Below are 27,537 nucleotides of genomic sequence, written 5' to 3'. Positions count from 1 at the left end.
CCATCCTTTTTCATGCACATGGACAATAACTCCACTTGGGATCTTTTCTTTCAGAAATGTTCTTCTTTTAAAGACACCATAGTTGATAGCTTTGTCCCATCTGCACAATAGGCTAAAACAACAGTGAAATGTTTCTTCTTCTGACCACTCGTTTTAACAGCCAGTCTTTGCTCCTTTGATGTCCACAGTTCTGTTGGATGCACACCAAATGTGAGTGGGACCTCATGCATACTGGCGACCTGGGACAGCTCAAAGTTGCGAGTCTTTCGAAGACTGGTCACCTAAGAAGGAAATTCCGAAACTTGATTCTCATAGGCTGCTGGAGGTTTGGAGGCAAGTTTCATTCGTGTCCTCATGCTCAAAACTTCTCTCTTTATAAAGCACCATGTAGGTGTCCCTGAGAGATCATCAATGTTTTTTTCTTGGGCAATCCTTTTACCTCCTTTTTCTATCTTCTTGGTTGAAACAGAGATCCCAGTTTGATGCTGCTCCCAAATCCTGGTCTTTGCCTCCTGCCCCACCTCTGGCCACTTTGGAGGTTTCCCTGGCATTGCCTTCTTCTGTCTTGGCATCTGAAGGAGCTTTTCTTCCTGTTGCCTCACATTCTGATGACACTCCCTGTGGGAGGAGGTCCAAAGCGTCTCTCTGTAGCCCTGCTGCCATGCTTTTTAGCATATTTAATAACTTTTAGCCTAAGACTTGCAGTGTATGAAAACAGTTCCTACATTTTCCAAGGGATTTTGCCAATAATTTCTCCCACCTGAAGTGTATGAAGAGAAAAGCTGGACTGCTCACCCCACGGTAATAAAGTCGGCATCACCTGTCTTATCCAGTGGATGACAATCGGCATCATCTGTCTCACTCTGTGGATAACAATACGTTGCTCTGTTTCATTTTTTGAATCACTGGCTGAAACTGTTTTTGTTGCAAGTTTGTCGTAAGTTCCCCAAAACCAATTATCGTATTCCAGGGTATTATTTTGCATACAGATATTGCTATTGCTTTCTAGAGTTACACTTTCAATGCATAAGCATAAATTAAAAAATTAGAATCATTTCTATAGATAGAAACTAGTACTACCCATGCATCATGTGCAACTTTACTTTTCCCTCAAAGATCTGGGCAAAAGTAGACATTATACATGGCAAAATACGGTACCCCTTTCAAGAGTCAGAGACAAAAGCAGCAGGTGCATCTAGTACAGAATGTAAGCGCACTGAGACAACAGGAAGAAGAATGAGGCTTTTTAACACTGTGGGACAAGTGTCCTGCTTCAGGGGACAGAGCAGACATGTAGTGTGGACTGACAGGCAATATACAGATGAACTGCTCTGCACAGTCATCTGATTTAAAGATCTAAGCCAAGACGCTGGAGGCAAAAGTTACAATGTTCTTTAAATCAAGTAAAAAATAGTAAGTTCTTAATCACTCAGTCGTCAATTACATTATTCAGAAAAACTGCCAGCTAAAACTCTGAGGTCCCGCCCTTCTCGAGGGGGGAAAGCACTGCTGCCATAGCACCGGTCACTGTCCTCGAATGCCTGCTCCTGTTCCCTCACACACTGGGCTCTGCCAGAACCCCCAGAACACTGCATCCACAGGGTTGGAGAAAACTGACAGCCAAGTGAGACTTAAGAGTAAGATATAGTGTTTCCATGTGTTAAGAGCACAACTGACTTGCTCCTAACTTGATACACGTTTAAGTTAAGGGTAAGGAAGGAATGAATGTGTGCAGACTAAACAACCAACAGGGTTAACTATGAACATCTCTGAGATTCAGCCAGGTCCTGGGCTGACGGCAGGTGCTTCCTTCACACTCAACCACATCATCTTAGGAAGTGCTCGGCCTTGCCTTTTACTTCCCGAAAGTATTAAGAAGAAAAAGATCCCATAGGAAATAAAGCTCAAATTGGGCCTTTTGCATCAATTTCCTGCCTTTAAAAATTCATCTTAGGAGATATATAGTCATATTTGTCATCAACAACAAAAGAGATGATAATGGAATGATGTAGTTTTTACCCCGATGACTCTCATCACGCCTTCGACCACCGCGAAGATGAAGTAGAAAAGCCCCAGTCCGATCACCCGGTGCATGACTGTCCCTAAGCGAGGTCTGGAAGTGGGAAGAGAAAGCAGAAAATAAGAAAAAAAGAAGCACAGTAAATGAGATGCATCTGAACAGTCACTGGCTCCAATCCAATGCCAGGGAAGCCACCGCCTAATCAGGTCACTCTGCTCCCACCCTGAGGTGCTTTATTTTAGGAAACACATTTCCCGGGAACCAGGCAGCCACAGGCCGAGAAAATGGGCCTCCTCCCTGGCACTGGAAGCAACAGAGGGTTTTACTGCGGAAATGCCAGGCTGTGGCCCACACTATGACACAGCCCAGGTACAGGTTCGTGGGACGTCAGAGCAGGCCGAAGAACCCGGGGAGCTAAGGGCCAACTGCTGACTGCCGCTGGCAGAAACAACAATTTAACTTGCTTACTAACATGAATTAAAAAACAATTCTGGGGTCTCTTTTATTAGCAAAAATCTGCTGATTTATGACTTGGGCAGAGAAAGAGCAGGGATATGAAGAGACCAAATTCCATTACCTTCCTTCTCTCAACACTCAAAACCAGATGGCTAAGGATTGAGTTTCTATTCTTTAATTTCAAAGGTATCAAAATAACAGTTTTGAGTCTTCAAAAATATAAATGAGTGGGGAAAATGCAAAGAGGGTGACTTCTGCAATTAACAATGTGAAAACTGAACTGAAATCATGAAGTCCGAATTTACTGCACATACATTTTAGCTCAACAATCCTCTTCTCAGAATTAATTAGAAGAAAAAAGTGATTTTGAAAAAATACTTAAGGTTGTCATTTTAAAACAAAAATGTAAGTAAAAATGCCCTGGCTGGTGTAGTTCAGTGGATTGAGCACAGGCCTGTGAAGCAAAGGGTCGCTGGTTCGATTCCCAGTCAGGGCACATGCCTGGGTTGCAGGCCAGGTCCCCAGTAGGGGACACATGAGAGGCAACCACACATTGATGTTTCTCTCCCTCTCTTTCTCCTTCCCTTCCCCTCTCTCTAAAAATAAATAAATAAAATATTTTTTAGAATGTAAGTAAAAGTTAAACTAGTATCTATAGCTCACATTTCAGACCAGTTACCTAATTCGGTTCACCTGAACTCTGACCCACAGCCATCTAACTGGACCCGAAACAGCCAGAAGCGTTACCGCCCCCCTCTGTGAGAGCTGAAACCACAGGCCGCGGTGAAGGGATGTGCTCCCCAAGGCTGTGCCCTCGCCGCGGCACACCCACACCCAAGCACCTGGTGTTCATAACCAGAGCCGTGAGGGGCATGAGATGCCACACGAGGGTCTTGTGTTCCATATACCGTATCAAACCCCCAGCCCCAAAGCAAAGCATCTGAGGAGGAATCTCAATAAAAGTCCAATGAAAAGAAGGTCTCCTGGCTGAAATCTTCCTATACACACCCACCCTGAGCTCTAACGCACACATGTGTGCATTCGGTGCCATTCACTGAACGCCTGCTCTGTGCTGGGGCAGCCCTGCGGCTTCACGGTACACAGGAACAAAACGGGCAGAACGCCTGCTCCACTCATGCACCCGTGGGGAGGGCGACGACTACTATGTACACGCGGAGTGTCCTGTGAGAGGACGGGGGCTCTGGGACGGAGGGCGTGGACCGCGCACCGCAGTCGAATCCTGGCAGGGCTCTCTTCCTGGGGAGACGACAGAGGAGCGGGGGCTGACAGAAGTGGGGGGTAGAGCAGGCTCAGGTCTGCAGAAGAGGCCTCCACTGCTCGGGAGTGTTTTGTGTTCAAGGAACAGCAACACCAAGACCGTCAGAGGACGGGGCAGCGTTCAAAAGGGAGAAGGCAAGAGAGGAGGTCAGCCATCAGAAAAGCCCCAGAAGGAGCTTTGGTTTGATGGAGCAGAAAAGTAAGGAGATCTGAGTTACACTTCAAAAGGATCACCTTAGCTGCTGCTGTCTGAACAGAATGACAGGAGACAAGGGCGGAGGCAGGGAAACCAGGCGAAGGGCCCCAGGTGTTCGCAAGAGTCCCCGCTGCATCAGGACTGTATGCTGAAGGAGAGGTGAGCACGTGAAGGCCACACCGGGATCTGAGGGTAATGAGCTAACGGATCAGAGAAGGTGAACGGGAAAGAGGTGGTGGCAGCTACAAAGTGAATTACCTGAAACAGTGATAAAGAAGAGGGTGCAATTGTGCCGAGTAATAAAGCCTAGAAAATGGCCTAGCGTCTTATCTGAGGTGAGATAAAGGTGAAGAGAGCAGAGGTGATGAGGTGAGATTGGGTTACTTGAAGGATCAGCCACAAGGATCCTGAGTGCACAGGGAATGGATGACGTGCGGAGGAAACGGGAAGCAAGAGCTCGGGGAGCTAAGGGAGGAGAGGAGGAACCTGGGGCCACAGTGAGAAGACGGAGCAGGTCGTCCAGCGAGCCGGCCTGAGCTCTAGGAGTCTGCGGGTTTTAGAAGGAATAATGGTCTAAAGAGGATAAACTCTTTCGTATTCAGGCCCCATGACTCACGGGGTGAGAGGAAAGACCCGCTTGAGAGGGTTGGGAAGAAGCCAGTGCTTATTCATGGAACTGTAAAAAGCTGAGGACGGTACTGAATGGTCAGTGTGTGGAGACCCTGTCGGAACGGTTCCACGGATACTTTCCGCGGCGTCTGTGTAATGCTGCTGAGCAGCGCCCCGCCTCGCGGGTCCCGACGGGGAGGGTGGGACTTACTTCACGATGCCGTACCCCAGGCTCGTGATGATCACCAGGAGGCGGGCCAGCGTCCTCTTGACCGCAGATATCAGCTCGGCAAATATCAACAACCCTTGGGCTGAGGAGAAAGAAAGAAAGAAACCAGCTCACTGTGTACGACACCTGACCTCAGGCAGACTGGCCACATTTAATTTCCAAGGCATCTAATACAACCGACGTTGGAAACCTCGGTGAAAGGGATTCATAACCTGCTAAAGAATTCACTCCATTTTTCTTTTTTTAATCCTCACCCAAGGACATGTTTACTGATTTTAGAGACAGAAGAAAGGGGGAGGAGGAGGGGCAGGAGGGAGAGAGAGAGAAACGTCGACTGGTTGCCTCCCGTATCTGCCCAGTAGGGGATTAAACCCACAACCTAGCTATGTGCCCCAACAGGAATCGAACCCGGAACCTTTTGGTGTATGGGACAATGCTCCAACCAACTGAGCCATCTGGTCAGGGCCACTCCGTATCTCATCAGCTCTGCAGGGCACAGCTTTCTTGTACTGGCATGAAATCTGTCTACCTGAACTTCCCTCCCTATTCAGTCTTTCCCCTCGAGATGACAAAGAATAACATCCCTCTTCTTGTTCTATAAACACCTGCCCACAGTGTCCCCTAGAGTCTTTTCTCTGCATATCGCCATCATTTATTCCTTTGTGCTCCTGCAGTGTGGCTATAACAGTAATGGAGACATTATGGTCCCTGCCTCCTGGAGCCTGTGCTCTGGTTAACAGATGAAACCCAGCCTGGTAAGTGACAGAGCTAACAAAGTCTCGCCCACAACTGTGAAGAAAGCCAACCTACTCCACACGTGAGAGGTACATGAGGGTCCAAATAAGTTTTTCAGAGGCAGTGACATCTAAATCAGGATCTGAAGGCAAAACAAGAGTGAACTACCTGGGGGAAGACAGGGGCAAGCAGAAATAAGTGGCATATGGGAGAGCATGGAGAAGACAAGAGTAAAAACAAAACGTGCTCCAAGAAGTGGAGGGAAATGCACACGTCTGCAGCGGCGCTGGAAGTGGGGTGCTAAGAGAAGAGGCTGGGACAGAGGAGGTGCAATCACATGGGTGTGTGGGCCACGGTCTGAGTCTAGACTTGAAGCTGAGGGTTTTGGGCAGTCAGAGATAGTAAAGGGTGTAAAATGGAACTGACAAACCACAGCCCATGTCCCAGTCTGCCCCATGCATGTTTCTGTAAATGAAACACAGCCATGTCCACTTGTTTGCAGCTGCTTTCATGTTACGAGGGCAGAGCTGATCAGCAGCAACAGAGGGTGTGTGGCCTGCAAAGTCTACAATATTTACTATATGGCAGAGTTTTCAGACCCTTGAAATAAAATGGATAGCTTTGTTTTACTTTGTAAGTGCAGGATTGCTGTAGTTAATGGCTTAGACAGGAGCTGGCTGCAGGCGAGGAAACACCCAGGGGCCACTCCAGAAATCCGGGAAGACAGGCGTGCTGGCAGTGAAGATGGGGAGAATCAGAAAGCATCCAGAAAGCAGATGTGAACCCACCTCATTTCTCTTGTCTCAGTTCACTTTCTCTACCTCGTCTCCACCTTGAAGAGGTACAGACAGACGTGCCTTACTACACTTTCTCATGACCAATCTAGGGCACGACAGAAGGAAGTCAACCTGATATATTCTTAATGTGCTCCCCTTGGGTCTTCACAATCACCGCTCCCATCCCTTTAAAGTCTCTCCTTCCAGGAACAATGCTGAGCAAGAGAGCCTGAGGTGACAAATCCCCACATGGGAAAATCACACAGTAGCCCCTGCCCAGTCTCCTGGCACCTCTCCTCTTCCACAGGAACACAGACAGCAGTCTGGGGTCTGTCCCTGAGCCCTGTTGGGGTCATCCCAGACCGAGGGCTTAAAGTTCCTGAGGACAGATCACAGGCTTTGGCTGCCCTTGCCGGAGTCCACACCACCCTTGACCCTCTCACATAAGAGGCCACCTCCAACAGCAGAGGGGCTGAGCTGCCCCTCCGGCATTTGAGGGCACTTCGACCCCCGCCACCAGCGGCAGCCCCATCTTGCCTTCCTTATTTGGTTACAGCACAAACCCAAAAAAGTCAGTAAAACTCCTTGTAGAATAGTAACACCTCTCATGTATTCCCATTCTGTTCTCATGCGTTCACCTCTCACTTCACATTCACTGGATCCTTGTCCTTTCTTTATTCTTTTGTACGAGTCCTTTTAAACTTTTTATTTGGGAAAATGAAAACATTCCCCAGCACAGAGAAGGTGGTAAACGAAATCCCATGTACCATCACTCGGCTTCAGTAATTATCAGCATTATGCCAAATTTGTTTCATCTGGATTTCAACTCACTTTTCTTCCCTAGAGTATTTTTAAAAATACTCCAGCAGACACAAGCTCACCCTTTGACAGTTTGGGCCGAGCTCCTTGTAACTGGCCCCTCAGAAGCACACTCTTAGGCACATTGAGCCCTTCTGGGCTCTCTCCCTTTTCAGGTTCAGTGGCTGAATTAACTGACTTCTCTAACTTCTTGACATCTACCTTCCAGAAGCCCGGGCACAGAGTGCAGATGCCCAACCACACCCCTTCCCTGCTAATCACACATCAATGTCACACGAAGGCCTGCGAGTGGGAGGAGGCGGGACAATGAAAGGCCGCGGGCACCACCAACCTTACTCCCTGTGGGCGAATTTTCTTTTTTGGAGAGGAAAGGAGAAGAGGGTAGGGAAAAAAAAACAGGAAAGCATCTACGACAAAACTGGATGCACCTAAAGCTCCCCATCCAGCCTTCGTGTTGTTTTAACCCAGTCGCAGTAGCTGAACCTCAGTGAACGGGATTTTTTCTCCACAGGAGGAAAGCGAGGGAAGGTCAGTGAGAAGAAAAACGAACAATGAAGAAGACACACGTGCTGGCCCTGGACAGAGTTCCACCTTGACAGTCTCTCCATGGCCTCCTTCCTCTCCACCCACAGCTCGGCTCCAACCCTGAGGACCCGCGGATCACACTGTGTTTGTGGAGAAAGTCACAACTTACTCGACAGCCCAGTGCTGTTGATGTTTTGGTATTCAGCATAAAAAACTGCTTTTTCAAGCATTCCCAAGAAAATGACAGCTGCAATCCAGAACTGGATTCTTAATATATCCTTCCAATAACGGGCAGACCACATCAGCCAGAGCACACCATAAAAAATATAGACAATGCACATCACCATGTAAAACTGTAGGGAGGGAAGCAATTTTAATCAGTTAAGCCTTTTTATCACTTGAAAAATCAACATTTCTACATTCAACTGTCAATCCTTTATTTTCCAGTGACTTTGAAAATAGAGAGTTGTATCAGGACACTAGCTACTGAGGGATGATCATCACTGAACTCTTAGAATTTTTAATTTTCCAATTAGGATACAAAATTCACTTTTAGAAAATGATGAAATATACTCACAATCATGAGAGGCCAATCTGATGCAGAGAGATATCCTTTGGGTCCCATCATTGAAACAGAAACTGATGAAAGTGAGGGTAGGATAAAGAAAGTAAAGAGTTAAATTCACAATCAGCTTCCTCTTAGGTTTTAAACATAAGCTCATTTCACAGAAGGCTCCCAGAATACAATCCAAGCTAACGAATGCTGAATTTTTACCTAGCGCACACAGATACTGGATAGTTAGAGTTGTCTGATTATATGATCCCATCAAGATACCTTCACTGGTACACACTTGGTTGTAAAACCTGGGCCAAATCTCACTTCATGCAGAGAGCAGACTCGCACTGGCCACAGTCTGACCGCTGCTGAGCCACCAACCTCCTGAGGACTCTGTTTCCCTTCATGTATTTGGTGTAAATGACTGACCTCAAATATCTAATCTGGGTTCTTATCTAAGAAAGTGATAATAAACAAGAGTGTCCAGAATAGTGCAGAACTTGCTTAGTAACTGTTTCCATTTCAGGGGCTCAGTCCTGCCTGCCAGTATTGGAAAAGGGCATGCCACCTGGATGGAAGGGGGCTGCAGTGAGGTAGCAGAATGGCATCAAAGTCCCTGCTCCCTGCATGTGACATGGCCTGGCCCACATATCACCTCCAGAAGGCAGCCCTACTTCACATGCCTCCAGATCGGCCACCTCCACCAGCTTCCCCCACAGGACACCAGCTCTCTGCCTCTCTGCAGTGACGCCTGTTCACCCCACTACTTTCTGCGCCCTCCCCCAGACTGGGTGCCTCTCAGAGGCAGAGCCTGGCTTCCCCCATGTCCCCAGTGGATGGACCAGAGCAGAATTCAAATCCTCAGAACCCTCACATGCTGTTGGCTACTGTCAGCCCAGCAGATGCCTGCTCTGGAAAATGACAGCCAAAGCAATTCTAGGGCAAGGGAGGCATTTATTCCCTCGGAACTGCTTATAGCGAGGATGCTCTTGCCCTGGGCACTGAGGACTGCGGCTTCCTGAGCCACAGAGGGGCGACCCTGTGGGGGCTGGGGAGCTCACAGACCACAGAAGCCAGTTCCCAGCCCTGCCACTTCTCCGCCTAAGCTGTAAACTGATGATTTAAAAAAATTTTATTTGTTTTTTTAAATCTTTTTCTTAAATAAGGCCCTTTAATATTTCATAAAATAATGGTAAAAAAAACTTAAAGAATAACAATTTTAAAACCCTGATGATGGCCAATTTCAAGAAACAGAATATAATCTACTTCATAAACAATTAAGATCTTGCCTGCCCCTTTGCCTTTTTCTAAAATCTGGAAGGATGAAGACTTTTCTATCCCACTATGAAGCCTGAAACTTTTCCATTGAACTTAAGATACCTAAGTATAAAGTTGTAAGTCCCCCAAATATATTCACTTTTGTGATGAACAGAAATGCATTTTTGAGTGATATGTTTTTAACAGAGAATGGAGATTTGAGTCAAGACAAAAATACAGTAAAAGCAGACAAAAAACATGCATGCACTTTAACCGTACCATTCAAATTCCAGTTTGCATTGGTTTCTTCTGTTTTAAATGAAACGATAAGGAGATGAAACCCATCCCTCTGTGTTCTTGCAACAACATCCTGGGCATGAAAAAAACCCTTTGTTATTTAATTGCTATATAAGACAGAGATAAATCCTTGCTTACCATATTTTTAAATAACTTTTAATAAGTAAATTGGGTTATTCTTTAAAAGCACAGATAACACAGAGGAAAGGAATGGTAGGTAGAGGGAAGGTCCTCTCCCTGCCATTTTTTACCATCATCTTTCCAGACCCGAAGGGATGGAGGAGGAAAACAGCCTTTTCCACTCTTCAATGTTTTCTATTTCTTATATTTCTACAGATTTTCCCTTAATGTTACCATTCTGTGTTTTATTTAACACCACCACTCAAATACTTTCTCTTCCCATATTTTACCCAAATATCATAAAGCATTCAGTTTTCAGTGTGTGTTTTTTAAACTTAACTGTGGGAGGAAGAAGTCAGACAACATTGTGAGGAATGACTCATATTCTGTGTCTAGGCTAAATTATTTAAACCCTTCAAGGTACTAAGGTACTAGCAGTCCCACTAGTGACTAACTGCTGCTGTAATGTCTGTGACCCCTTCAATGACCCACGTGACTGGACCAAACTTCTCACATTCCTTCTTGCTGAATATGTCCTGTTTTTCCCTTTTACTTCATCCTCCCCCACCTGTGACAGTTTGTGCAGAGTGTGTGTCCCCCTCACCCCCCTGCAGGAATGCCTTTCTACCATCCGGCTCTCTTAAGATGGTGAAAGACAACGAGAAACGTGAAGTCGCAGTACGAAAGCAAACATTACACTCTCCTAAGTCTGTTTGCCGTGTCCCTACACACAGGTCCTTCAAACCTTCTTGGCCTCCAGGTTTTCTGACTTTTAGTAATTCCCCCAAACACCAAATTTTCTCTCCCTCCGTGCTACATTCATGGTTTCTACCTATTTCTTTATATCCTTAATGACGATACACACCAGTCCGCTGCTATGTTACCTTGAGCATTTGAAAGCAAATTTTATTTTGTGAAAGAAAAGGCAGCATATAAGTTAACCTTAAATTATACCCTTAAAGAGATTTTAAACAAAGACAGAAATAAGTCTATGCAAAATTCATATAAACATATTTATTGTTTTAAATAAAGGCTCTTTTCTATTTCCCAATACTAATAACCCTGCTTTATCTCACTCTCCAAGTAGCAGATTCTTTTCAGTCTTACCATAGCTTATATATATTTGATTTAAAGACAAATAAAATGACTTACCATTGATTCTTCCTGGTTTGAAACATTTCTGATATTTGTAACTAGTTCTTTATTCTAGAAAAAAGAATAAATTAGTTGGATTTAATATTACTGCATTTCTATGGGGATAATTTTAACAATTAAGAAAAAACGTGTTATGAAAAAAGTAAAAATTTGAAAGCTGAACATCAGAGAACAAATTTCACAGTAGCCCAAACATGAGTAACAAAATCCTGCTTTGGAAAAATTACTTCCTTAATCAGGAGAGCAGCTATGGTTGTGGGGGAGGGTACCAGGAACTAAAGGGAGCCCCAGGCGCTAAAATATTCATCAAGCCACATACTTGGGATATGCACACTTTGCTACATGTTCATTACATATCACAAATTTTTAAGTAATCCCTTTAAAATGTTCACCACAGACATATTTTCATTGCAGAATTTATAGAACAGAAAATTAGTGAAAATGACCCACAGACCCACCACTCAGGAATGAATGCTGGTGACACTTTAGAATCTGACCTTCCCCACTGGGAGGGAGCAAGTGCACAGCAGGAGAGGGCGTTCCCAAGAGCTAAGTGCTGACAGACCGTGCTAGGAGCAGCAGACCACCGAGTGAACGTCGCGGTCCTGGTAACCCTGACTCTGACTCGCGCTGCGCTGGCAGAGCGATGGAGCTGAGAACGAGAAGTGAACTGACCACAGGTCAGTGAAGGGACACGGCTACGGAGGGACACGGCTACGGAGGGGCACGGAGAAAGGGGACGATGGTGCCGACACCCTACTCCTTGTGCACTATGACATTCGGAGGGATTTAAGTCTAAAAACTAACAAATTATGTGCCTTAATGAAAAGCCTGGTGAAACAAAATTTAAGCTGATACTTGTATGCACCAGGATTAAAATAAATTCTGCTTTAACACAGCAAGACAAGATACTCACGTATACTGAGGGAAACACCTGTAGGTTACTGTTGCAATCTAAGTTTTCATTTTTTGTGGTCCAACACTCGACGTTCTTGAAATAACTACCACAAAAGTCTTCACCGACATTTTCATGCTTTTGTGACAGCTCCTACCCAATGTAAAGTTTTGTTATAATGTATTTCCATACTTATCCAAGAAGATAAATAAACTTTAATATCTAAATAACACCTAACATTTATTCAGTTTGGAACACCTGAAAATATGCAGAGCAAGATACAGGAAAAAAAAGGTATGAATATAATTTTAAGTAAAATTGAGAAACCGTAACATTTTAGTCATTCCAATGTGCTCAGCAATAGTAATACATAATACAACCATAATCTTACAGTAAGAAAGTGTTTAAGGTGTTTTGAAATATGCCCCACACTTTGTTTTGTCTTGGGGCTAATTCCATCTTATACCAAGTATAAATGACCTTAGAGGGAAAGAAAGCATTTAACGAGGAGGAAAGACAAACCAGACACTTGGCAACACAGAGCAAATGTGCAAACACAACTGAGGGCTGGGGACGCATTCGTTCACACATGAGGACCTGGGGCTCTTCCTGCCTAGATGCAGGAATAAAACCTAATGGCAACGCCCAGCCATCAAAAAAGGGCAGGTGGGCTTCTGCTGGCCCAATATGGGACAACTTGAGCAAAATAAGTAAAAACAGTAATAGACTATAATCCACAACTAAGTAAAAACCAGTGAGTCCACACTGATGACTGACTGACTGCAAGGTAAGATAGAAGAAAAGAGAGAGCGTATTCTCATAGCAGAATGCCAACAAATACAGGAGAAAACACAGATCAGAAAATCGCCATGTAGCAAACATCAGTGTACTAACTGGAGAAAAATCAGAGGATGTGAAAACAAGGACTGATGAGGAACAGAATACATATTTACATGTAAATACAAAGTATTTTTTTCCCAAATTACTTTAATAACGAAGAGAAAAGTAGTCACTTTACAGTGGAGGAAACTGGCAGAAACTTCCCTAACCAACAGACCAAAAATGGGATAAACCTGGATTTTTTGGTATGTCCGCTCAAAATATAACCTGAATCTAATCATGAGAAAACATCAGAAATACTCAAATTGAGGGACATTTTGTAAAAATAAGTGGCTTGTACACTTCGAATATATCAATGTAATATCATGAAAGACCAAAAAAACAAAAGCCACAGAAATGCAATGTCTTCCTAGATTGGTCCCTGTACCAGGAAAAAAAAGAAAAGGAAAAAAGAAAAACCCCTTTAAATGCGATGTCATTGGGATACTGGCAGCATTTTTTTAAAGATCTTATTTATTTATCTTTAGAGAGGAAGGGAAGGAGAGAGTGAGAGAAACATCAATGTGTGGTTGCCTCTCATGAGTCCCCTGCCGGGAACTGGCCTGCAACCCAGGCATGTGCCCTGACTGGGAATCAAACCGCAATCGTGTGGTTCGCAGGCCCACGCTCAATCCACTGAGCTATGCCAGCCAGGGCAAAATTTTAATAAGGTCTATTTATTAGGTAATAGTGTGGTTATCAATGCTAAATGTCCTGAATTTGATCACTATGCCGTGTAATCTAAGTGAATATTGTTGTTCTTAGAAAATACCTTATACACACTGAAGTATTTAGTGTGAAGGGGTAAAATATTTGGGAATAAAGTAAAAAAGGCAGTATTCAAGGAAAATGATCTCTTTCACCCCAAATGAAAAGATAATAGAAATAAAAGTATGGAGATCCACACATTATTCAAACTACAAGCCAACAGACCCAGACCAGCCGAGAAGGAACCATGGGGAGCAGCACTGGGAGAAATACTGGGGTGGAAACACTCATCCCTGAGCAATACTGCCGGGCCGGGGGCAGGACCAACCTGGGCTGCCTCTCTGCCTCTCTCTCACTGCTCCTGGCCTCTTCTCCACCCCCGCAATCCCCCCACCCCACATTCCCTGATAGGTCCTTCCCTTCCTCACCTCTTTCTGAGACCTGCTCATACTAAATCTACCCATACTTACATAAGTTCTACGTGTCATGTTACTGACTTTTAAAATAAGGTGAAACTTATGTTTCTTTCCTAAATTAAGTTTATTTTGGTTTGTAGGTGACCCACAGTCCTTTTATCAATGGTTCCTACATGTCTGATTTAATAAACATTTACTATCATTTTTCATAAAATACAAGGGAACTGAAAGATTTGTATTCTGGCCCTGGTTGGTATGTCAAGGTTGTATGTTCGATCTCTGATCAGGGCACACATAAGAATCATGTTGGGAACCACCCTGCCTGGTTTCAGAAACTGTAACCCGCCCCTGGCTAAGGCTGAGTGAGCGACCTTGGGACCTTAAGCCACTAAGGAGACAAAGCTTATCTCTATGGCAGGGGTGCTGCCTCTGCCCCCTTTATTTCACCTTGCTTGGCCCTGAGCCTGACCGGTTAGCCAATGATGGGTAACATTCCTCAAGGGAGGGATGACCTAAGACAGGCACGGTCATGAAGGGGCCCCTAAGGAAGGACTTGAGCGGACTCTAGAAAAAAAGGGTGATGGACCCTCACCCCTCGGCTTTGACATACCCTGAGTCCTCATTCTGTCTGCAAGAAGTCTCCTAATCTCTTGACTGCCTTACTTCCCCTGCCTGACTTAAGCCTGAAACAATAACAGAGGGCGGTGCAGCCCTGTGCTGGAAAGGGCGGGTTCCCCAGGGCCTAAGAAAGAATGCATAAAATCCTGTGAAACCTGCTTTGCTAAGAATACTCTCAATTAAATAAGAGTTCGAGCAGGAAATGAGTTTGTTTCCCAAAGTTTTATAGCCCTTTAGCTAACTGACCCTGACTCAGAATACGCCCTCGTAGTTCTTGGTATGTTATCTATTGTTTAATCCTTACTGCCTGACAATGACTGATGAGCTTTACCTGTATTCCTGTGCAAATTGATCCCAATAAAAGCCCATTGAGGAAAAGGCTCTTGGCCCTTCTCCTTTGAGAGACTGGCCTGGCCACCTTTCCTCCCCAAGCAGATCATGTCTTGGTACACTTATTCTCATCTTTGGTAGACTTATTCTCATCCAGGGTGGGGGTGGGGTGGGGTGGAGAAGTGTGGGGAGGTCCCTGAGGGCGGAACCCCCCCCCACAGAGAATCAACCAATGAAGGAATAAATAAATGGAATAACAAATCAATGTTTCTCTCTCTCCCCCTCCCTCTCTCTTTCTCTAAAATCAATATAAACATTTTTTAAAGATTTCATTTATTTATCTTTAGAGGGGAAGGGAAGGAAAGAGGAAGACAAACATCAGTGTGTGGTTGCCTCTTGTATGTCCCATGCTGGGAACTGTCCTGCAACCCAGGCATGTGCCCTGGCTGGGAATCAAACTGCAGTTGTTTGGTCCGCAGGCCCGAGTTCAATCTACTGAGCTACACCAGCTAGGGCTTTAAATATAAAAATTTTTTAAAGATGTCTTCAAAAAAAAGATTTGTATTCTTCTCAGAAAGCACATACTTTGATAGGATTAAAGCATGTATTATGTAAGGCCCAAAATAAGTTTGTGGCACTTTTAAGACTACACCAGATGAACTAATAAATTTTTATACCCATAATTTTCTTTCATAGCTTCATATACAAACATTAAAAATTTGTGTTAATGAGCTATCATCTCACACCTATCAGAATGGCTATCATCAATAAGTCAAGAAACAACAAGTGTTGGCAAGTCCGTGGAGAAAAGAGAACATTCATGCACTGTTGGTACAATTAAATTGAGCAGCCACTGTGGGAAAGAATATGGAGGTTCTGCAAAAAATTAAGAATAGAGCTACAGTATGACCCAGCAATTCCTCTTCTAGGTAATTTATACAAAAAATATAAAAACACTAATTCATAAAGATATATGCACCCCTGTGTTCACTACACCATTATTCATATTAGCCATGATATGAAAACAACCCAGTGTCTTTCAACGAAAGATTTGATAAAGAAGATGTGGCACATACACACAATGCAATATTACTCAGCCATATGAAAGAATGAAACACTGCCATTTGTGATAACACAGATGGCTCTTGACAGTATTATGCTAAGTAAAATAAGTAAGACCAAAAACTGCATGATTTCACTCACACTTGAAATAAGTAAGAAAAAGCAACAAATGAACTAACAAAACAAACAAAAACACACTCAAAGACAACAGTACCAGAGGTACTGTTACCAGAGGGCAAGGAGGGTCGGAGAAGAGGCAAACTGGGTAAAGGGCATCAAATATATGGTGACGGAAGGAGACTAGACTTCGGGTGATGAACACGCTACAGAGCACACAGATATCAAATTATAATGTTGTATACCTGAAATTTACATAATGTTATTAACCAAATTACCACAATAAATATAACTTTTTATTTATTTACTTTTAATGTTTTATTGATTTTTAGAGAGAGTAGAAGGGAAGGAAGAGGGAGAGGGGGAGGGGAAGGAAAGAAACATCCACTTGTTGTTCTGTTTATTTATGCATTCATTGACTGATGTTTGTGTGTGCCCTGACCAGGGATTAAAACTGCAACCTCGGAGAATCGGATGATGCTCTAACCAACAAAGCCTCCAGCCCAGGGCCAATAAATGTAACTTTTTAAAAAACTGTGTTTTACTTACATCCAGCTGAGAATATTCATTTTGACAGGTATAGTGCTTCAAATGCCACTCTATGGTAAACTTCACAGGCCCGGAACAATGGAATGACTTAACTGTTTAGGAAAAGAAAGTCTCAATTTTCAGTAATAATATACATACTCCAATATAAACTTCAGGTTTCAAGAACGTCATTTACAATAGGCTACTTCAATAAAACAATAAGTAAAACATACTTAATTTCTCCAAAAGTCACTGAAAAATGAGACAGGTAAATTCATCAAATTAAATGATCAGTTAACCAAAAGTTGCTATACTACTATCTATTTCATCTATATGTAAAGTCCAATGTCAGAAATCAACCGAGTGGCCAGACATGTTGACACTGCTTACCTCAGTCTAAAATGTTCTCTTCACTGACTTACTCATTCAAAACATACTGAGCAAGCACCCCTTGTATGCCAAGAAGGAACACAATGGGAATCGAGAACAGTTTCTGTCCTTTACATAAGAGGTATCAGGGGAATGGACGGTTACTCAACAGGCCCCAGCATGAAGCCTGGGGCGCTGCCAGGTGTGCTGCAGGAGGAGGCCCACAACTGAAGAAGGAGCAAGAGTTAGCCAGGTGAGGAGAAAGGGGGGAAGAGTACACGCAAATGCTCGAGGTAAGTGAGTGCCTGGCACGAGTACACCTGTCTGAAAATAGCGTGCTGTGCTTAGAACCCAGAGAGGGAAAGCTGGAGAAAAATTCATAAGGGCTATTATGCTCTGCTGGGAGTTTTCCTTTTTTTTTTTAATATTACAAAGGACCACCAAATGTTTCAGGTAAGAGAGTAACAACATTACAGAGACTGAAGAGAATTAAGTCCAGAATAAGACAAAACTCTTTTTAAAGTGCTGTCACAACATGGCAGCAAGTCATCAGAGAGAGGGCAAAGAAGCCACAGCATCTTCCATGACCCAGCATCTTAAGTGACATAGCACTACTTCTGCCATACTCCACTGGTCAGACCAACCTTGATATAATAATGTAGAGGACCACACGAAGTCACAAACACTAGGAGGTAAGGGCCATTGTGAGCCATTATGAAGGTAACCAAAGGGAACTCAAACTGAGTCCAGGAACTAACTTCCAAAGGCTGTGATTGGTAGAATTTCAAAGGCACAGCACTCAAAAGTGGGGAGCTACATGGAGAAAAAGTAAAAGAACTCTGCACAGATAGCCCATTGAATGTCTGGCTGCACAGGAGCCTGCCCACACACAGGGAGAAGCCCAACAATTGTGAGTAGTTCAGGGGCCTCACTGAATACACCAAGCCCTGGGGAGAGACATGGAAGGGTGATACCTGACAGTGGAGGTAAGTCAGCCCTGGAGTAAAGGCTACTCCAGATCCATCCTAAAAGAATTTAAAACATAATTGGAAAGGATTGAACTGACTCAAAAGAAAGTTAACTGTCTACCAGAACAAAGTTGTTAAAGAAATGCAACATCATAACATTCAAGAATGTGAAATTCACATAATCCAATATCCAAACAAAGACACTAGATATAAAAAGGACTATTTGACTTATAACCATGATATGAATTAATCAGTATGACAAAGATGATGGAAGTGACAAAATGACAGAATTAGAAGAAAAACATGTAAAAATAGCTATTATAAATATGTTCCATATGTTCAAATATGTAAAGAAAAATATAAAAATACTGATAAGAGAAATAGGTATTTTAAAAAAAGAACCGAACTTCTGGAGATCAAAAACTATAATATCTGAAATAAAAAGTTCATTGCAGGAGATCAACATCGTATTAGATACTGCAGAAGAAAAGGATCACTGAACTTGTAGACAATGCAATAAAAGTGTCCAAAAGGAAGCATGGAAAGAAAAGAGACTGAAAAAATTAACAGGGCCTCCATGACCTGAGACAGCATCAGCAGTCTGACATATATGTAAACGGGGCCCGGCGGGGGAGGGCGGAGATGGAGACAGACGGTCTAAGTCCTCGATCCCTGGTCCGAGTTGAGATGTTCTCAGTGTGGATATCCAGTTGTTCTGGCATCATTTGTTGAAAAGACTGCCCTTTCTCCATGAATTACCTTTGCACTTTTGTTGAAAGCAACTGAGCTTATGCATGTGGGTTTATTTCTAGGCACTCTACTCTGATTCCTTGTTCTGTATGTCTATCCTTATGCCAGTACCACACTGTTATTATCACTGTAGCTTTATGTAACTTTTGAGACACCAGATAGTGAAATTCTTTCACCTTTGCCCTTTTTCGAAATTGTTTTGGTTACTCTAGGCCCTTTGTACCTACATATAAATTTTAGAAAACCTAGTCAATTTCTACATAAAAGGCAACTGTGATTGGAATTAACTGAATTCATAGATCAATCTCGGAAAAACGCCCTTTATCAGACTGAGGGAGTTTTTCTAGTTTTTTGAAAGTTTTTATCATGAATGAGTATTAAGTTTTTCCTAATACTTTTCTGTATATATTGAATGACTATATAGCATATTTCTTTTATTGTTAATATAATTACATTGAGAAATGTTCAACAGTAGCTCTATATGACGGTATCTTAAATGAGACAGCAAATGAGTGGTCACCTAAAAGAAAGTCAGAAGTCTGATCCGCCAAACAATACGGCCACATACCAAACAACCCAATTCTTAGCTTGCAGGCACTAAAATGGACTCTGTGAAAATACTGAGACTCAGGCCTTCACCACACCACCAAAGCAGATGTATAAACTAGAACATCCAACTGCTCCCTTAAAATAAACGGTAACTGAAAATGGAAGCGTGACTTCTGGTCAAGATGGCAGCACAGGTAAACATGGCTCGCCTCCTCACACAACCACATCAAAATTACAACTAAAATATAGAACAACCAGCACTCAGAACTATCAGAAATCAAGTTCAATGGAAGTCTGAGAACTACAGAATAAAGAGACCACATCCATCTAGACTAGTAGTAGGGGTGGAGATGTGGAATGGGCTGGTCCCACATCCATGTGCAGTAGAAAAAATTCAGGAGGGATTTCTCAGTAGAGAGGAGTCCCAGCCCCACACTAGGACCCCAGCCCAGGGTTCTAGTGCCAGGGAGATAAGTCCTCATAACTTCTGACTGTAAAAACCAGGGGAGGATTGAGTCAGTGGAAGAAACTTCTGGAGTCCCAAGCAGTTCCTCTTAAAGAACTCACACATGGATGTACACAACCCTTCTGGCTGCAGCACCACTGGTGTAGTAGCTTGAAAGGCATACAGGGAGGAATCGAAGTGTCTGGCATCAAGGTGGGAGCTGGGGGACAGCTTTCTCCCAGACAGAAATGCAAGTAGAGGCCATTGTCACTTTTCTGAGCCCTCCCCCCAAGATCCACAGAGCCATATCTGAGATTCCATCTACCTGGCTAACACTTGTTGGCCCTGCCCTGGATAGCCCCAGGGAGTTTGTCCTACCCAACTTACTGGCCCACCAAGACTGTTAACCACAATTTTTCATATAAATAGCTGGTCTTAGCTCATGCTTCACAACTTCTTAAATCCTATCAAACAAGAAACAGCTAAGTGGCCCCAGGCCCAGCACTAACAGCAGCCAGCCTAGATTCACAGCTTGGCCATAGCTGGGAATCTCCTAGCCCAGCACAAGTAGCAGCCTTCTCAGATTGCTTTATAACTCAGACAGGGTAGACCTGGGCAGAACATAGGTGGGGGTTCACCTTGGCCTGCACACCAGGGAAAACCCATAGCTGGTGCATCCAGCAGACAGCTACAGACTACACTGGAGCACCATGACCGTGCCCCTGCACAGCTTACCCTCCACAGAGGGTGAAGGTTGGTGGTCCGTGGTTATAGCCAGTCCTTGCAGGTGACTGGCCTGGGTAATTCCCTCCCATTATCTGCCAACAGCAAGCAAGTCTCAACTACAGGAGGGTGTACTCAGGCAACATGAAGGGCACACCTCAAGTACCCAGCTTGGGTGAAAGGGGAGGCTGTGCCACTGGACCCTATAGGGCACCTACTGCATTAGGCCATGCTACCAAGGCAGGGAGTCATAGCAGCTCTACCTAACACTTAGAAACAAACACGGGAGGCTGCCAAAATGAAGAGACAAAGAAACATGGCCCAAATGAAAGAACAGATCAAAACTCCAGAAAAAGAACTAAACAAAAGGAGGTAAGCAATCTAGCAGATGCAGAATTCAAAACACTGGTTATAAAGATGCTCTAGGAACTTAGTGAGAACCTCAACAGTATAAAAATAGACACAGTCAGAAATGAAGGATACACTAATTGAAATACAGAACAATTTACAAGGAAACAACAGTAGAGTGGATGAAGCTAAGAATCAAATAATGATTTGGAACATAAGGTAGCAAAAAATAACCAATCACAACAACAAGAAGGTTAAAGAATCCCCCCACCCCCCAAAATGAGGAAGTTTAAAGAGCCTCTGGAACAACTTCAAGCATGCCAACATTCACATCATAGGGGTGCCAGAAGAGCAAGAAATTGGAAATCTATCTGAAAAAATAGTGAAAGAAAACTTCCCTAATTTGGTGAAGGAAATAGACATGCAAGGCCAGGAAGCACAGACAGTCCCAAACAAGATAGATGTAAAAAGGCCCCCTCCAAGACACATCATAACTAAAATGCCAAAAGTTAAACAGAGAATGTTAAAAGCAGCAAGAGAAAAACAGTTGGTTATCTACAGTTGCTTACTATAAGACTGTCAGCTGATTTCCCAAAAGCAGCTTTGTAGGCTAGAAGGGTTTCACAAGAAGTATTCGAAGTCATGAAAAGCAGGGACCTACAGCCAAGACTGCTCTACCCAGCAAATATCATGTAGAATTGAAGGGCAAATAAAGAGCTTTCCAGAGAAGAAAACACTAAAGGAGTTCATCATTATCAAACCATTATTATATGAAATTTTAAAGGAACGGATCAAAACTATGAACAATAAAATGGCAATAAACACACACTTATCAACAACTGACTCTAAAAAACAAATTAAGCAAGCAAGAAGAATAGAGAATCATGAATACGTAGAACATTTTGATGGTTGCCCGGTGGGAGGTGGGTGTGAGGAAATGAGTGAAGAGGTGAGGGGATTAAGAAGTACCAATAGGTAGTTACAGAATAGCCATGGGGATGTAAGGTACAGTATAGAAAATGGAGAAGCTGTAGAACTTGTACCCATGACCCTTGGACGTGAACAATGGTGTGGGGATTGCCTGAGGGAGTGGGGGCTGTGGGTGGAGGGGAGTAAAGGGGAAAAAACTGGGGCAACTGTAATACCATATCAATAAAATATAATTAAAAAAAATAAACCTAGATTGATTGAATGCAGACCTAAAAAAAAAAAAGAAATGAATGGGTAATAATGAACTAACTCTCTCCTGTTAGCATGCCACCCTGGATGACCGATGGTGATGAGACGGCTGCTTGGTGAGCATGGCACCAGAACAAGGAGGCTCAGGCAGATGCTACTTCCACACCTGCTAGCCACATGTCTTAACGCTTTTGCTCCTAACTCCTGCTGCTCATGCTTTCTTCAGATGTCTTGACTGTGGTCTACTCTTAGGCTGATCTCTGACATTATGTATGGACTTTTTTTTTTTTAAGATTTTATTTAGTTTTTAGAGAGACAGGGAGGAAGGGAGAAAGAAGGGGATAGAAACATTGATGTGTGGTTGCCTGTTGCACGCCCCCTCCTGGGGACCTGGCCCGCAACCCAGGCATGTGCCCTGACTGGGAATTGAACCCACTACCCTTTGGTTTGCAGGCTGGTACTCAATCCACTGAGCCAGGCTATACTGACTTTTTTTAAAAATCAAATTCTGTGTCTCACTGGTCCATGTAACTTTCTTCTCTATATAACTTCTTTATACCAGTCTTTTAAACCTTATTCGTCTAGATATTGAGACATAAATTCATTAAAGCAATCAGATGCCAAAGTTTTTTCTTCACCCATCTTGGACTTCAATTTCCTCTTAACCAGCTCCTATCAACACGGATGATCTGATATCACCAGGCTGCTTTGAACCACCTCTGCTCTGTAGCTGATGGCCAGCTCACTTCCCTCAACAGAGACCCATGTAAGGCAGACTCAGCCAACAAACGACCAGAGCGTGGAGTGACAGCGAAAGTGCTCATGCCTTTAGATTCCCAGGAAGCCTCTCTGCGTTACCCCCCCAAAATGCCTCCTTAGCCCAAAACTGTAACCCTGGTAAACAAATTACCCAGTCAAGTTATGGAAACACAAAGAGGAAGTTGGACCACATTAAATATGAACCAACTTAAACTCATTAAAAACATTGAAAATCTCAAGACCTGTGACTTGGTAATCCTCGCACCGCAGTGTTCACACAACAACACAGTCCCTCACAAATATTTTCACTTTCACAAGCCCTAAACGCCTAATGGAAATGTTAGCTTCTTGGACTTTTTATTTAGACTATTATCAAATATATGTATTTCACAAATTTTAAGGGGCATAAAGGTTTTATCGCAATTATGACATTTCATATACTCATAAAAGGAATTTATCTAGTTTTAAAAGCTGAGATCTAGAGTTAAATTTCACAGACGTCAAATACTTTTTTTGCTGAAGCCAATTTTATTAGACTTCAATTATAATTTTTAAAGAATGATCATATTACATATTCTGAGACAGAAAAACCTATTCTTGAAAATAAGCAAGACTTGACAGAAACAAAAGAAACCTTTAAAATGTTGGAACCGCTTAAAAACAAAACATCTGCCTAGCTTATAAAATACAATACTATTATAAATGCTGATATTACTGTATTAATTCATAACACATTTACATGTTACTTATCTATAATATAGTGTTATATTAGTATCGTTACTTTATAAGACTTACCAGAAAACTTGATATCAGTTGAGTTAAACATAATTTTCCTAAATATCAAAGGCCCTGATTTCTAAAATGAAAAACAACATAGAAAAATCATGTTAAAATTTTCTTCCCTACTGTTTCCAAGAATATAGCTTTACTCTGGAAAACATGTAGTTCTAATCCTTGCTGTCCTCCTATGACCAGAGTAATTACTTTTAAAAAATATGAATCTGATCACATCACTCATTTGTTTCAACCCTTGCCCATGTATCTCCTCCCTGCAGTTGACAGGAAGCTCTGGAATGCCCCTGCCACCAGCGTCACAGTCAGGAGCCAGCAACACCTGGGAGGTGAGGGCTGCTGCCAGTGTACCACCGTGCACCTGCGGTTGGTATATAGGTGACAGTACTTCTGGTGAAACACCCAGCCCTTTTCCACACTGAGCACTTACAGCAGACCAGTGACAAACTGCAGCTCGCACCATCCTCCATCATCAGGGCCAGGACCTTTCTTTCAGCTCCTCCAAAGCATGATATTCCTTCCACTCAAAAATGTGCTTAAAAACCCTTCCCTGTCCCTCTTTCTTCACCTCATTAATTCCTTCTTACCCTCCAAAGCCCAGTTCCAAAGTCCCTTCTTCAGGAAGTCTTCCACCATTCCCCACACCAGGCCAGGCCCTCCCTTATATGGTCTCTAGGACCCATTCTTCTTTACAACGCTTTTCACAACTAAAACTGGATAATGTATGTGTTAGTTGTTAGATGTCTGCCCTCACCAAGAATAAAAATGCAGTGAGAAGGGACTGTGTTAAATCAACAAGTGGTTAGGAATGAAAGAAAAATAAAACAGGCAGCTCTCTCCTGAAAACCCCTCCACCTTCCCCAACATAGTTTCAACAATAACTATAAATAAACAGACTCCCCAGCCCCGATCAACAATAAAACCCACAGCCCAGATCCATCCTCTGAGTGCCAGATCCACGTACCCAACTGCCTAACGGTCATGTTCACTGAGATTCCCAACACACATTCCATACCAGCCTTCCCTAAACCATACATACTCCTCACCACCTCTTCTGGGACTATCCATTTTGGCTGTAGATGAAGCCATCCAGTCACCAAGGCTCCTTCCAGTTACCTCTCACCTCCATTGCCCACCCCCCAAGACATGTCTATTTATCTCGTAAACACTCCCCAAACTTAGCTCTTGCTCTCCATTCCTGCTACCACTGCTCAACATGTTCTGCCTCCACTTCTGCAATAAATTAACTGGTACCTTTGCCTCCAGATCTGATCCTTAGATACCAACCACAGTGGAGCTTTCTCAAAGCTCGGTTTACTCAGTCCTTCAATGGCTCTCCCTCATTCACCCCCAAAAGGTGCTACTAGTGGCCTGGGGGCATAACCCAACTTATAAATGTTTTTTTTGGGGGGGGGGGGTTAGCCCAAGAGGGGCCCTTTTAAAAAAGTTTTTAATTCACTGACATAATACAAATATGGGTTCTGACTTTTAAAAAAGTACACCTGGCAATTCATGCCTAGCCCGCCATACAGTATCCATCAGTGAGGCTGAATGGCAGCTACCCTTTTCATAAGGGGCATGCGACCTTAGTCCACTGCACCCCCTAGTACTCCCTCCAGTCCTGAACCCAGCTCACTTCACTCATTAATACTACTTATCTCAGCCCTCTCAGGTCCTTCAGTTTAGACTCCTGGCATCAGGTTCAAGGCTAAGCTAAGACACAGAAGACTTATCTTATGGTGGCCTGAGTCTCCTGCAACACTCCTGACATAACAGCACTCAGCAGAAACAATACCGATTTTTTTTTCAATGCTGCTGCTCTACTCACTCCTTCTTCACCAAGGTGACACCTACTCATCTTTTAAGACTCAGCCAGCCACTCACTCCAGAAAGTGGGATTGGGTGATTCCTTAGAGCTCATGTAATATCCTAAGAATGCCAGCATGTACGTGATTCCTACTCAGGAAACTGCTGTCCCTACAGTATGGGCTTTGTGAGAAAAGGAACTGTTTTCTGAAATCCACCTTTGCAACAGCAAAGGTGCAACACCTACAGTGCATGGCACACAGTAGGTGCTTAAACTATTTGCTGATCTTTACAATCAAAACCATCATCAAACAGATTTATAGTATGAATGAAAGGAAGCTGCACTCTCAGGATCTGAAGAACAGGTTCTGACACCTTGAAATAGGAAAAATATTCAGCCTATTCTTTGCAAAGAAGGGCTTATGGACTGCTCCTGACCTGAGTCACACAGGACTACAAATTGTGTGGGACCAAGGAAAAGCGTCTCTTCTTCAGGCAGGAATCAAAGTCATTCTTTCTCCGCGGCCTTTGGAGTTTCACCATCCAAGTATCCCTGGCAAAGATCCTGATAGATATAGTCACGTCGTTTAACAATCTGTATGCAGCTGATTCACTTCCAATATTGTTCACTGCCTTAGGTTAATGACACTGTCCTTTCACTTCAGAAGCTGAGTATGGTTCTCTGAGCTTTGCTTCTTACTAATCAGAGAAACGCAACAGAGATGTGCAGGCTCTACCATTGCGGCACATGAGGGGGCACCAACCCACAAGGATCCTGTTAGAAATGGTTGCCCTGGGTCGTAAAGATTCTTAAGACAGCTACTTTCGTTCTTAACTGCAGCTTTTATGTTGTAGGAAGCCCAGTTTCTGATACTACTTTTTCTGGTTGAGAACACCAAAATATGAGTTTCTGCCTTTACAACTTGGACATCATTTCCATGGGTGTGGGAAATACGTCAGAGCTGGTCGAGTCATCCCATTTAGAGATAACACCTCCTCTCGTTTTCCAGTCCAGTTTTAACAAGACTCTCCAAAAATGCTACCTCCTGCGCTTGCCCAGCCATCCCACATCACATCCCGTAACCGCTGGACACAAGCGCTGAGACGCCTGTCCCGGAGGGGGAGTTCCCACTGACTGCGGCCTGCAGCCTAACCCCCAGACGCGCGGACCGCACACCTCCGCTCCTAGCACTGCGGAACTCTGGGCCCCAAGAATAGGGAAGGGGCTGGGTGGCTCCGGTGGGTGGCTCTGGCGGGTACCCCTCCCATATACAGACAAAGCGGAAGCGGCAGGCGCGCTTTCTCCTTTCTGCCGGAACTGAGCTGGACTCCTCTGCGTAGCCTCGCGGTGTGGCCTGCGAACAGCCCGGAGAGCGGTCCGGGATGTCGCTGAACACGGTGGCCAGGGGGGTCCGTCCGCAGACGAGGCCTGACAGGGCTACGGAGCAGCTGACCCCCGCGTGGACGGACCCATCACCCCCACTCCCCGGCTGGCAGAAGAGGGGCCCCCCGCGGGACGGAGCCTGCCCGGGGACGCCGGGCGGAGTGGTACCACTTACGTCGCTGACCGTCATTGTCCAGAGCCCAGGCTCGGGGACGGCGCGCACGGCCACCGGGGCCCAGCACAGCAGGCAGAGCGCGGCGCGCAACAGCAGAGCCCAGGCCGGCGGGCGGCGGCGCGCGGCGGCCATCTTGACGATGAGGCCACTAGGCTCGGCCGCGGCACCTGTGCCGCTCCGCCCCGGGGCGTGGGTGTTCGGGTCCGGGAAGCCCGGGTCGGGCGGCAGCTGGAGGAGGAACAGGACCGTGGGAAGTGGGGCGGGCGTGTGGGGGCGGGGCCAGGGTGGGGGCGGGTCGGAAGGGGGCCGCGAGGCGGGGCTCGGGGGCAGGTCTAAAAGTGAAGGCGGGTCGGAAGGCAGTCTGGCTCTCCTGTCCCAGATTCCGCCGGGCCACTGGGGTTCTCAGCAGGGAGTACGGGGTGGAGTTCCAAGTCAAAGTACTGCTCCCTGGGTCTCACTTTCTTGTATCCGCTGCACGTGCCCCTATCTGGATCCTCTCAGCCTAGAGGAAACAGATGGCTTTGTAAATTCATGAAACGTACTTTGAGGTTAGTGTCAGCAGAACCCAAGGCATTGTGCTTTGAACAGAATAGTTAATATCAGAACACGTAAAATTGCATTATCACTTTAAAGTTCAGAGAGCAGGGGTTTGGGTGCTTTGTCTAGCATTTTTAGCCATGAATGCTGAATAAATGTCTTGCTGTCAAAG

At 44.3% G+C, this 27,537-nt stretch overlaps 1 protein-coding gene across 3 annotated transcripts in view; it reads right to left on the bottom strand.

Moving 5' to 3' along the window:
• The window catches only part of TMEM87B (transmembrane protein 87B), a 55,508-nt gene extending 28,429 nt beyond the window's left edge, over nucleotides 1–27,079 (bottom strand). For 2 of the 3 annotated variants that reach the window (XM_053664549.1, XM_053664548.1), the window contains exons 1-10: nucleotides 26,829–27,079; nucleotides 23,467–23,527; nucleotides 16,603–16,694; nucleotides 11,945–12,076; nucleotides 11,026–11,079; nucleotides 9,736–9,826; nucleotides 8,221–8,282; nucleotides 7,813–7,996; nucleotides 4,771–4,870; nucleotides 2,020–2,113 (exon numbers count right to left, since the gene is read on the bottom strand). In XM_053664549.1, the coding sequence (XP_053520524.1) occupies nucleotides 2,020–2,113; nucleotides 4,771–4,870; nucleotides 7,813–7,996; nucleotides 8,221–8,282; nucleotides 9,736–9,826; nucleotides 11,026–11,079; nucleotides 11,945–12,076; nucleotides 16,603–16,694; nucleotides 23,467–23,527; nucleotides 26,829–26,960 (1,002 nt within the window). In that variant the 5' untranslated portion in view covers nucleotides 26,961–27,079. Of the gene's footprint in view, nucleotides 1–2,019; nucleotides 2,114–4,770; nucleotides 4,871–7,812; nucleotides 7,997–8,220; nucleotides 8,283–9,735; nucleotides 9,827–11,025; nucleotides 11,080–11,944; nucleotides 12,077–16,602; nucleotides 16,695–23,466; nucleotides 23,528–25,707; nucleotides 25,831–26,828 lie in introns of those variants that run through there. The other variant, XM_053664550.1, reaches the window with a different exon arrangement.
• Nucleotides 27,080–27,537: the final 458 nt, after the last annotated feature.

This window comes from Artibeus jamaicensis, unplaced genomic scaffold (assembly GCF_021234435.1).
Source record: "Artibeus jamaicensis isolate MK-2021 breed Jamaican fruit bat unplaced genomic scaffold, CSHL_Jam_final contig_384, whole genome shotgun sequence".
NCBI classification, from domain to species: Eukaryota; Metazoa; Chordata; class Mammalia; order Chiroptera; family Phyllostomidae; genus Artibeus; species Artibeus jamaicensis.
Note: the sequence above shows the minus strand (reverse complement) of the source record. Positions and strands in the feature narration are given on the sequence as shown.